Consider the following 13,633-nt stretch of genomic DNA (forward strand, 5'->3'; position numbering starts at 1 on the left):
GCGAGTAAGTTCATGACAGATGCTGCTTTGCAAATTCTAGACGTCTTTTTCTTTGCTTCTCGTTAATAAATGGATTTTTTCGGGCTATACGACTATTCAATTGGAGCTTTTGAAGCTCTTTCCTGAATGTATTGATGCTTGCATTGACATCGACGTTGGCCATAATTTCATTAAGAGTACTACGTCTATTTTTCATCACATAGCGTTGTAACACCCTTTTGTCCCTGTTAATAAACTTTTTTGGCCTCCCAGAAGTTGCTCGTCTTTGATATGAACCAGTTTCCTTAAAGTGTTGGATGGCGCGACGGATGGCAGTTCTTGAAAAATTTAATTCACGAGCAATTTGTGAGATAGAAGTGCCTTGATTTGATTTTGCAACTGCGTAGGCTTTTTGATTAGGTGTCAATTGAGACATACCCAATTGTAGGAGAAAAAAAACATAAAGGTGAAAGAGTGATGAGCATTAGATCTATGAAACCTATCCTTTTAAAAAATAGTCGGAGTTACAGGGTGGAACTTTTTTTTTGGAGGGGACTGTACATCGAGCTGTCGCCGTAATTCTTGCAGTTCAACTGGGCTCATTCGGTAAGGCGGTCTTGATTCTGGTATAGCTCCCGGTTTGAATGTAATCATATCCTCGACAGTGTCTCTCAATGGAGGTAAACTATCGATGACACCTTTAAACAGCCCAGGGTACTTTGATGCAAATTCATCACACCATTCTTTATCACTATATTCTAATGTTTGATAATTAGTTATTTTGTGTAATGGTAACTTATCATCCACAAGTACTAAAAGGTCATTTGTCTCATTGTAGATTGCTGATACATCAATTAGATAACACTCCTCCAATTTTTTCTTTTTGAATAATTGATCCAGTTCTTTTGCTGATAATAAAAAATCGAGATTATCTAAATTTTCTTGAATTATGGCTGAACTGGCACTAGTGTCTACTTCAATAGAATTAATTGGCGTTGCTTCCGGTAATCTAGAAGATTTAGCGATCAATTGCGTCGGCAATCGATGAATCATTGTTAATTTTGTTGGATCATTACGAACTTTAATTTTCCATGTTCCATTGAACCAATCCGGTATAGGCTGTACTTGGGATAGCCGCTATCTACCCAGTATCACATCAAACTTGGTATCAAATACATATGCTTGAATACAATCTGTATATCCATTTAAAGCTATTGAGAATGAAGCTATTTTGTCAATATCAGTCAGCTGTCTATTTGCAGTTTCCACTGATTGCCCATGTTTTGCAGGTATGATAGCTGATATAAACGGCAACATATCTGAGTGAATGTAATTAGCACTTGCACCTGAGTCAATTAAAACTTTGCATGGATGGCCCTTTATGAAAATCCGATAAATAGGCAATTTATTGTGTATGTTGTTAGCATTCATTAAAAAATCGATATCTTGTTTAGTCAGTTTTTGATTTATGCTTAATGGTTCAACATATGCTGATGAAGAGGGTAATACACTATACAATATTGAAGACGAATTAGAATAGGATGACGAAGAATTTAATTGAATTTTATTTCTCTGATCATTTTGATGGATAGAATTATTTTTTGGTTGCGAAATAGGTTGCTGATTTTCTGTATCATTGTAATCATTGTCATCGTAGTAATTATCATATTCTGAATTCATATAAAATGATCCCTGTTGTTGTTGCTGCGTACAATTGAACTGGAGATGACCAAATTGTCCACAATTCCAGCAATCCCAATTTTCTCCGCTTCCATATTGTGGAGTCGAGTTATTGTAACCTCCCCGAGCTCCACCACGATAGCTACCACGAAAACTGCCGTAACCACCTCTAGCTCTTCTAGCTTCTCCGAAACCACCTCAATATCCTCCGCCACAACTACCACAACCACCACGACTACCATGACTACCACGCCACGCACCTCGACCACGATTATTACCCGTATAATTGTTTTGAACAAAATTGAGCACATCTCTAATGGCTGAAAGATCCATAGGATCATCAACTGCGTCTGAATTATTAGTAGAATTGTTATTAAATCCTGGTAATTGGTATTGACCATGTTCCATTCGAGAAGATTCAAACATTTGTGCTGTTTGAATTGCTTCGTTCAGAGATGGTGGGCATTCGTTACGGTATAGTCCACGAATTTGTGCACGGACTTCCTTGTTTTTTAATCCACGCGTGAACTTATCGACAGCTTCATCATCACTCATTCGAGGAATACCAAGTCGGATTGTTAAAAACTCTGTGATGTATTCACTAATTGTTGTTTTTTGTGTTAAAGAATGTAGTTGCTCACGTAATTGAATTATGGTGTTGGTAGGACAAAATTGCTGTATGATAGATGATTTAAGGGAAACCCATGTTGATATCTTAAGGTCACTCAAGTCATTTATATTGCGTAACCATATGGCCGCCATATCCACCATTAGTGTCTTTGCGAAACGAAATTTGTTCTCATCATCCCATCCGCGAAAGGATTGATAATCCTCAACTGATGATATCCAATTGTCAATTTTAAAACGATCTCTATCACCATTATATTTCAGAGGTTTGTTGTAAAAATCTTTGTCTTCTTGTTGGTTGTTAGTATTGCGCGCTAATGCACGAGCGATACCTTGTTGTATAGTATCTGCAATTATTTGGCCCATGGCTGTTTGACTATGTGCTTCTGTCATGTTTTCTTGGTTACTGTTATTATCTGTTGATTTAGAAAATTCTTCTATGATTTCTACGATTTTTTTATTTGCTATTCTTGACCAATACGTTTCTCTTGCGAAGGTTGTTGGTGTTCTTGTTTGAGTGCTACTACCTGATGTTTCTCTTAATTCTTGGTATTGTTTGTGATATTGAACTGGTAATCCTGACTGCACACGTTCTTCAATTTCGAATTTCGATGGATAATCACTGTATGATTCCATAGATTGTTTAACCTGTTACTTGCTTATAAAACACGTATAAATTTATACGTAGTTCACTTTCAATACTGATAAAAAATAAAAAACTGGTGCTACCAGATGTCGGGTCAGATCTAAATTCTACTTTTTAGGTCAATAAAAATTAATCCCCAAAACTTTCTAATATTAATAGATCACTATTTTATGTTCTGCTATATTTTTACATAACTTAAATTCTCTGAAAAAACATTTATTTGTAAATAGGTGACACAATACCTAACTAGGGAGATGTTACTGTGAAATGGTTAAGCTTGATTTACCTACAATTTAGTACACAGGGACCTCGATAAAAGTAACGGATTACCGAAAGCATGACAACTTTTCAAGTGATTTTATCTGTTATTGTAGTTGATTGTAGCATACATTCTTTTGTTTTAATATTAACAATTTCACCCAAGACACCTTACATTTATCTGAAATGTCTTTCGAAACCTGAAGATATTAGCAGGGATTGGTTTTTTTTAAAAAAAATGTACAAGGCATGTTTTTTTTAATTTATAAAAAACTTCTTTCACAATTAATTCTTTCCAAAAATATTGCTACGACAGGAAGACCACCTGGAAAAAAAATTCTGTGAGCCATAGAGCCGGAAGACCATCTGCCCCAAAAAGAGTTGACCCCCAACAAACTACTTTATTTCAAAGTATGCGAAAAATGAACCAAAATGGCGAAAGCTCAAGTCAAGCCAATGAGGTAAAATTGGATAAATGATTTGCATGATTATAAGAAACTAACAAAGAACGTAAGCTGTGATTGAAGAATCAATAATTCAGGATAGTGTTGATGTTCCCGAAATAAATCTTTCTGACAGCCGTTTAAACGAATTGCCGGTTGTAGATGATCAAAATGCCTTTACTGTGTTGGAAGAAGAAGACATCGTCAATCGTATAATAACCGAGACTGATAGTACTAGTGATGACGAGAGAGTGACAGACGAGCAAGCATTTCTGTCTGGTGAAGTTCAGAATAGTGTACTGTACAACTATTTCGAAGAAGTCCAAAAAAGATTGACAGAAGAAACAATGCCAGCTGAATATAATTCTGGTACATTCTGGATTCGTCCCATGCAATCTTTTTTTGCATTATTGAAAAAGGAGCCCGTTGAGTATTTGTATCGTCCAGATATTTTCGTATGGATTCCACACTTATTATTAAACAATAAGATTAATGATTTGTACTATCCAACATGTTAATCATCTATTGAAACCTTTGGTTTCAATAGGAAACCCCGTACTTGGCTCATTGTTGATCTTGACAGGTTAGTGAAACCTGTAAACTTAATTCTGTTTATTTTGGAATATTAATTTTAGGTATCGTTTTAATAGATGTTTTTATATTATGACAAAAAGGTACAGATGCCTGAGTAGTAGTTGTGGCAGTACGTTTAATGGATATGATTCTAAGATTATGCGCCAATTACCCATTCAATTGCAGGCTGAATTCCCGGCATATCTTAGTCATAGAGGTGCTGTTTTTATGCAAGTGGGTGACCTTCTAAGACCCTGCATACAGAACTCGATGGGTCCTGAAGGAATTACAAAAGTTCTGCGTGAGCTCCACATTTTAAAGCATGATCGCAGTGAGTTTCAATATCTCACTGCCATGAAGGTATCTATTCTATTAATCCTATTTTTTATATGTTTTGATATTTACATGTTTTATAAAGGCTAAATATGGGGAGCAAAACATTACTCAATTTTTTTCTACCCCAACAATCATCGAACCGTTTTCGTCTTTTGACAACCAAAACGGATATGTAGGTTATATGCCAACTTAGACATATATTCGAACAATTTACACCTCCATCATCGATACGCTTAGACCCAATATGGACAAGCAAATGATGTTGTTAAGTGGAAAGGTCTTGAAAGGTGATCACTCCTTTAAGATTGTTAAACACATGGCGAGCATTGATGGAACCAGCATTTTTACTGCATTATACACGCTTTGTAACGAATTCGAAGAAATCCGAATGATGTTACTGGTACCCACGAAGTCACTTGAACATTTGCGATGCTCTTTCAACGAATTAATGAATGCATACGAAGGCTACAGCCATGAAAAGCCAGTATCTTTTTATACAGACAAGGTTCGAGGCGATCGACGATTCTTGGAAAGCGTTATACCTTGCTTGAAGGATGGTTGCGGACCTAGTAGAATGGTTAATGATGAAAACGAGGCTCAAAATCACAATGTTTTGTCACTACCGGTAAACATTCAAGTAAGCTACTTGCAAAACTATGAAGAGATTGAAAGCATAATGAAGAATTTACTGGTCGAACATTTTAATTTTGTGGCCAGTAGTGATGGATTAGAGAGCTACCCATCATCGGTCGTCACAGGCTTTGACTGTGAGTGGCCGTATAATAGAAACACGCATGTTAAAAGGAAGCTATCCGTAATCCAGATCGCACACAAGTCGCCTGCACTTGTTATACATCTTGACCCTACTTGGGAGACTTTGCCAGGATCATTTGTATACTTTTTGAAATCACTAGTAATTTTAAAAATTGGACGAAGTTGGTTTAGATTTTAAGCAAATCAAGGACTCGTTTGGTATTGATTGTGAGGGATCTTTGGAGTTAGGCCGGTTTTGTCGATTGAAAAGAGCCATTAGGTCTGGTAGTTCATCTCTTTCAGAAATTTGCAAAGAGCTACTCGGAAAGTTATTGTGAAAAGACCTTAGAATTAGTGATTGGTCATACGCTCATGACCTCACTCCAGGCCAAATTCGCTACGCTGCTGTCAGGAGCGGACAGGCGGACAGGACAGACAGAATAATACTTGCTTACAAGAACAAAGAAATAAAAGATAATTATTATTTTTATTATAAGAGAGAGAGAGAGAGAGAAAGAAGAAAAGAGGAGAGAGGGTTGTTAGATAATATATCTGATGAAGGGGAAGAAAGAAGAGGGAAAGTTAGGCTATATTTATAGTAAAAGATTGTATACATATTTAGCATAAAAATAAGCAATGACAAAGTTTAGTAAGTCATTACTTATTTATGACACATATTCGATGATTGACAGCTGACACGTAGATGACAAGGTGCTGACAAAGAATTACCAAAATTAATGCATCTACGTGACACGATCATGACAGCTGCGTTAGACGCATGGGTTTCTTTAGAAATATATGCTATTCTAAGAAATACAAACGAGAAGATTCTTGGCGACCCGGTAGTTGGCCAGTATGTCTCTTTGTGGTACTCATTTAGCGTAGCCGCATATGCAATTGTCAACTCATCAGAAACGATTTCAAACAAAACTATAGTTGAAGTTCTATTATCTGTATTGTTATTTCTAGCTTCGTAGTGCCTGCAGTAAATGATTATCAGCCAGAGGTGATACTCGAGTCTATCAAGAATAATATTCCGTATACCGTTCTGGTTGACAAGTCGCTTTTGCGTAGCGAGAGCAAGAGACACGTTGATTTAGAGATTGACAAGAAAACCAGCGGACCACCTTCATCAAATAATATTGAAATAAATGGCGGTATAAATGGAACCTACGAATCTGTAGTCGAAGATAATAAAGAAGACAGTGGCAATATCTCTGCAAAAGCTGTGACTCGGAATTTGTTCGGTGGTGATATAGAAGATGTTGATTTGTCAAACTTTGAATACGGATTTAATCAATTTAAAAATTGCCTCACTACTTCAATCAATGAGTCGACAGACGAAAGGCTTTTTAACAGAGTAGTTAGAAATGTCTTCCATCTTATGGATTCAATTAAAATAGGAGTCAAACACACGCTTAAACTGGAATTTGAGAAAAACTTCAGAAATTGTTTGTTTGTATTAGATGCGGATGACTGTCATAAACCGCCTAGGTTTCAGTTGCATACAGTGACTCACAAAACTGTCCCAATGATCGAATCATTTGTGATTTTGAGTCTATTTTTAGGGGTTTCAGTTTATTATACTACATGTAGTATAGATTTTTTAAAAGACAGAACGTCTGGTTTTCGACTCGTATATTTTGTAACACCACATGATGATTACATAATTTAATAACAATTTATAAAAAAAAAAAAAAATTATTGGGACAGTTTTGTGAGGAGTTTTATTAATGATTAATAGTGGTTTAATACTTGGTCCACTTTCCTTTTGCTTTAATACAAGCTTGAATTCGACGTGGCATACTTTCAGTTACGTTTTGGCATTCTTCTTTTTTAATTTGGTAATACCAAATATCAACAACACGTTCGTATAGCTCATTCATTCCCTTCGGCGCTGTTTCATAATCATTTAACTTCCTTTTCAAGAGAGACCACATGTTTTCAATCGGATTTAGATCCGGTGACTGAGCTGGCCAAGCCATAACTTCATAATATTGCTCGCTTAAGTACTGCTTTACTAATTTCGAAGTGTGTTTCGGATCGTTGTCTTGTTGGAATACAATTTGTTCCCGTTTTAAGCCAAGATCATCCAGATTATCCTCAATTGTTTTTTCTAATTCGTCCCGCAAAATATCGTGGTACAAATGTTGATCCATTTTTCCGTCAATTTTGCACATCCATCCAACTCCGGCATAGGTTATAGCACTCCATAGCATGATATTTCCTCCGCCATGCTTTACGGTAAGCTTTACATGATGATTTTGAAGATCTTCGCCGGATCTTTTCCATGCCCATTGACGCCCGTCGGAGTTAAATCGGTTGATTTTTGTTTCATCTGACCAAATAACACGTTTCCAATCTTCTAGTGTCCAATCCTTGTGCTTATTACACCAGTCCAGTCTAGCCTTGATGTTTTTAACCGATAATAAAGTTTTTTTTGGTTTCTCAATTGCACCTAGACCATGTTTGCGAAGTGTTCGACGAATTGTCTCAGGGTTACACTTGATACCCAGGTCTAATTCAACACCCTTGGCAACCTTCACTGCGTTTGAGACGCGTTTACGTGTCACTTGTTGTACACAATAGGACTCATCTTTCTCAGATAGTAACTTTGGACGTCCGCCTTTTGAATTTTTTAAGCCTGTGTAACGTTCCTTACTTATTCTGGAAATGGTAGACTTGCTGACACCCAATCGTACGCCGATATCACGCGCTGATAAGCCTGATTGAAGCAAGGAGATTGCTGAATTTCGTGTATCGTCGGAGATTCTTTTCATATCGGAATTTGTAATTTTAACTTTGTAGAAATAACTTCTTATGTTTGGTGGAACGTTATGGGCCATTTAGGCGTCTTTGTTTTTTATTTTTATACCTTGTTCAAGTTGTGGTTTTAATTTTTTCGCTTTATTTGAAAACTCACAAAACTATCCCAATTTTGGGATTGAACTAAAACTCTTGGTACTTTTCACCAGTTTTTTTCTGTGTAACATCCTATATATGGTAAGAAAGCCTACAAATTTCTCGTTCGATCAAGGTATAACTTGCTAGTATAATGGAGATCAACAACTTCTGTTATAATGACGCAAAACAAATTCTCACAACATTGGGACAGTTTTGTGGGTCACTGTATAATCATGCAAAATGTCTCAGACAATTATTGAAACCCAACTAGCCCGTTGTCCCTGTTCCACCTGTTCCCTGTTCTCTGTCTCCTGTCACACATATCACTGTCAAACATCAATATCGTATCCTGTCTAACGTCTCTGTTCAAAATAATGTATCTCCGTTATCCCTTGTCCTTGTAAAACCCATTTAACATCCGTTTCCTTTGTACCTCTGCCTTTGAACTCACTTGTAAAACATTAATAATATCAGCCCATGTTATCCTCTGTATCTATGCCCCGAAATTATCTGTATCTATGCACGCTATCCCAACGAGTTGCCAAGCTCGATATGACTAATAGTCTGTCTCTGTAAATCTGATCCCCGAACCCTTGTTTACCCGATCTGTCAATCAATATAAATAACAGCATGTTTATTTATTCTTATGTCGGTATTCAAGATCTTATCTATTTTTCCTGTTTCTCTGAATAAACCTTTTTCTACCTTCATTCCTTTTATATATATATTAATACTAATCACAGTAAATAAAAAAACACTGAACCTACTCTGAAAATTAACTGAATTCTAGGTATCTGAAATACGTTCAGATTCAGTGCATTCAGTGTAAAAAAGTTACTGAAAATTAAAGGTTTTCAGTGACGGCCACCATGCAAAATTAAGTGTATTCAGATGCCTCCATTCAATCCATTCAGTGTTTTTTCTTTATACAATTAATGTCATTCAGTACCTAACATCTGACGGATACCAAATCTTATTGGATAAAGCACTTAGCTTAGCACTATACAAAACACGTGTATATTATAGGCTTTCAATGATAATCATTCAAAATAGGTTTTCATTATTTCAGTAAAGAATGGGATGTTATAAATGTTTATTTAAAATATAAAAAGAGAATAAACTAAACGATAATATTAACGGAATATGTTGCCAATAACTAATCTGAAGAAGTAATTTCTTTAGTAAATTGTATATAGTTTACATATGCATTACCTTTGTTAGTTTTTCTTTGCTTCTCTTTTCTTTTCTTTTTGCTGTTTCTGTCGTCTTTTTTGTGGCTATAATGCCTTCTTTTCTTCTAAATCAGAATTATATTCGGTTAGCATTAAATAAATGAAGTATTCGCGTGAGTTTACTTCGGTAGTAGTAGATTCATCTATATCCAATTCCTGGCTATTTTCTCCTTCAAGAAGCACCTCATCAAGACTAAAGTTCTCGTTACTATTAGCGACCTTGTCACTTTTTTGTACGTCTTTTTGTTTTGATAGGAGCGTTTGATGAGGTATAAAGATACCCAGTTACCCTCACAACGAGACAAGTCAATACCCATTTCAGCAGCTCGTTTATTCAATGATGTTATAATCCTTTGAATTACGCTGGCAGGCAAATCGGACCAAACAGGAGGCTTCTGTTGATATGTGATATCAATCGCGTATTTGACCCTGAAATAAGCCCCACTTCGTATGTTCGCGTAAATATTAACGGGGTCGATTGAGCCATCATTATTCAGGATCGTGATCGCGTTGATAATATCTGCCTTGGTGATTCTTTTCTTGATATCATTGCCATCCTTGGATACTGTTGGCATAGGAACAGTGCGGGGGTCGCTTGCTGCTGAAATGGCTTCTTGATTATGAGAATCGTTTGCCTCAATGCGGTACTGTTCGATTACCGTTTTCAAACTAGTAATTTCCTCAGCATTTTTTTTTATAACTTCCTCTTGTAATTCTAGCTTTTTGCAAATCTCATCCTGAATGTCTAGTTTTTTTAAAATCTGCTTTAACAAGTCTGAGGTTGATGACTCGAATTTGTTCGTTTTAGGAGGCATGTTTTGTACTTTGTAAGAAAATAAAAGATTTTTTTAAAAAAAGTGGCGTATCTGTTGGTGCTTTGTTTACAAATAGTGACTTTAAATATTTTGACGATAATAATTTAATTTAGCTCAACATGATGTTTTGTTTCAGCTTTACTCTTTAACCTACCATGCCTTTTGAATGCCCCGATTGTAAAAAAATTATCACAGGCAGAAATCGCAACAGCCATATGAGACTCCATGAGTCCGAAAGGGCGATAAATGACATGACAAGCACCGTAATGGATTTTCACGAAACAGAGTTTGGTTACAAACGTCAAAAAGTAAACCAATCAAATTCAAGTAATTTGTACCTTCAATCGGATGTTGACGTGAGGGATGATGTTGTCGTGAATGACGATGTTGATGAGGGAAAGACTGATTTTGGCAGCCCTTTCTATGATGATAACAATGATATGGATTTCGAAGTTCCAAATGATGATAACTTCCATAAAGTATATATTATCCCCGAATCGGACAATGATGACTTTGAAATTATGGATAAAAAAAACGAAGAAATCCATACCATTTTCAAGAAGCATAATGTAACGCAATCAACTATAAATGATATAGTAAAATGGTATAATAAGTATAAAAAAGAAGGTAAACGTTTCTCATATTGTTATCGATTTTGGGTTACTGAAAATTTGTTTAATTAAAGATGATTCCAAACTTCTTTCGCATTGTAAGTACCAGACTTTGTTCAAGAAAGAGTCACCATTCAGGCCCTTTGCTACTGACATCTGCCCGGAAACTTGCCATGTTTACAGCAATGATAATGAAACTGAGTGTCCTAGCTGTGGTACCTCTCAATTTGAAGAGAAGAATTTGACTTTTGTACCAAGAAGAACGTTTTTACAATTGGAAGTGGCCCCCCAAATTGCGTCTTTATATAAAAACAAAAGCTTCGTTTCTGGATTCGACACACCCATTGAGGATATTGTTAAAGGAAATTACATCAAGTGCTTAAGAAACGAACATGGCCTCTTTCAAGGACAGTACGACATTGCACTTACTTTGTTTACAGATGGGTTCCAAACTCATGATAGTGGAGGGACAAAATTAAATTCTGTCATTCTTCAAGTATTGAATATCCCAGATAAAGAAAGGTAATTACTCACAAAACATGACATCAATTCCTAAAGAGTGTGTACTCCTAAATTAAAATTATTTATATAGACTGAAGAAAGAAAACTTGATTGATATAGCCTGTATTCCAGATACCAAACATTTGACAAAGTTTTTGAGTTCATTTATTTTGGAAATGGAGAACCTTTCTACAAAAGAATGGTTGTTTATGTAGGGGAAAAAAGATATGCCTTTAAAGTGCATCTTGTTGGATCTTTTGGTGATATCCCGTCTGTGTCAGAAATGAACTTCTTATCTGGACATATGTCATACTGGGGTTGTCGATTCTGTACGATAAGATCCTCGCGTGTCAAAAACACGATGTGTTTTGGAAAGGCTACCAACGATGAGGAGGATCCTGTCCGTCTCAGAACTATTGATGAGTTTAAAAATGGAGACTTGGAACATGGAATCAAAGAACCATCGATTTTCAGAAACTTGCCATCATTCACAAGCACATCATTTATTGGGTTGGATGAATTCCATATGTTCGGCCTCAGCATTGCAAAGCAACTTGTCAAATTCCTAAAAGGAGAAGGTGAAACGATTTTGAAGCTTAAACATAGATATTGGTCAAGACTTGGAGCAAGTATAAAGGAACAAGGACAATATTTGCCATGTATCTTTGATGGTGAGATGAAGGATGTTCTCAGCAACACAAAACATGCAAGAGGTGTTGACTATATGCTGTTCTTAAAGTATATTGTGCCAACATTTGTTACTGAGCAAATTCAAGTCCAACAAACCGAGACAAGCGTCAAAAAAAATAATCAAGAGGATATAGATGCTGCTATTGAAGCCTTAAGCACCATCTCAAAAATATGCTCAATTGCCACTCAGTACGACATATCTAATGCCGAGCTTCAAGAATTAGACAAGCTTATTCCATTATGGCATAATGTTTTTGTCAAATACTTACCGGAAGAAAAGTATAATATCAATCAGCATTATCTTTTACACGTTACTGATGTAATCAGAGACATGGGATCGTTGAGAAAGATCAGTTGTCGAAGCATGGAGCAAAGAATACATAGGTTTAAATCTAGAATAAACTCGACATCGAGAGCAGAAAAAAACGCCGTCAACATCTTGATCAATGAAGCGTATGACTATTATCAAATTCGAGGCATTAACAGCGCGAACAATGTGTCAGAACAGTCTGTTGTCAACAGTTTCAAGTATGTTACAAGCATAAATCAATATAACAATTACAGATTACGAGTATTATTGTCAAGTTGGTGGGATATCCCTGAGACAAGCGTCGCTGAGAATATCCATTGCGCAAAAAAAATAGACATCGGCAAAAAACGTTTATTTGACAGTAGTTTACTTGTATCACATAAAAAAAGGAGAATGAACCAGTTTGCATTGATAAATTTGGGAGAGGATTCCAATCAGGTTATAGGCAAGATTCTTTTGATGTTTGAACACTATCAATTTCAGTCTAAACAGCAACTAGCATTAGTGCACATTTATCAAAATATACATATTAATAGAGGTGGAATATTATTTGGTGACGTAACAGAGAGAGGAAACCAAGATAAGATTAATTCTTGTTCAGTATTGGAACTTGTTAAAATTGACAGCCTTGATTTCACTGCTGCTGCAATCGTTTCAAATCTGAAAGAAAATGAAAATGTCATCTATTTTTTCTGGCCTGAAATGAAAAGAGTGGATTTTGAAATAGGAGAATCTGATTGCTTTCAAGATGACGACATAACGAATTTTTATTAATAAAATTAGCAGCAACTGGGCAGACACAACTTGTTTAAGGATTTTGCCAAAAGGTGACTTAAAAGCTACAGGATTGCTGGTTAAGTTTTATGTGTGCAACAAATGGGTCAATATTAATGCATTGAAAAGCCACTGAAAACGAACTGAATTTTTAGTTGGATTTCAGTGAATTAAATGTGTTGCTATTAATGCATTGAAAACACACTGAAAATTGGCCGTATAACCACGTCTGGGGGTATCGCAAAAATCTTAATTAATTTTTCAAAAATTACGTAATTAATTTTTGAAAAATACAAAGCGGGCCCGAAGGGCCCGCTGAAAACGAGAATCGATAGCATTCTAAGCTTAAAGATATGGAATTTTATGCTTTAATTTGATTTGGCTTGTGTGTAAATAATAAAAATGAGAAAAATAAAGGTTTTCTGTTTGTGTATTCTTTAAAGGCGAATATTGTATTGAATACTTTGTGAGATTTTTTTTTTGATGTTGTAATAATGTTGT

At 35.8% G+C, this 13,633-nt stretch overlaps 1 protein-coding gene across 1 annotated transcript; it reads left to right on the forward strand.

The window, feature by feature from the left end:
- Positions 1-5,931: 5,931 nt before the first annotated feature.
- Positions 5,932-6,891, forward strand: EV154DRAFT_569005 (uncharacterized protein; the record flags this gene model as incomplete). The annotated part of the gene is made up of 4 exons (XM_051606109.1): positions 5,932-5,944; positions 6,007-6,148; positions 6,265-6,789; positions 6,864-6,891. The coding sequence occupies 4 exons, from the start codon at positions 5,932-5,934 to the stop codon at positions 6,889-6,891; spliced, it is 708 nt and encodes a 235-aa protein (XP_051452622.1).
- Between the last annotated feature and the right edge of the window lie 6,742 nt (positions 6,892-13,633).

This window comes from Mucor mucedo (genome assembly GCF_025094135.1).
Source record: "Mucor mucedo strain NRRL 3635 chromosome Unknown EV154scaffold_140, whole genome shotgun sequence".
Lineage (NCBI taxonomy): Eukaryota > Fungi > Mucoromycota > Mucoromycetes > Mucorales > Mucoraceae > Mucor > Mucor mucedo.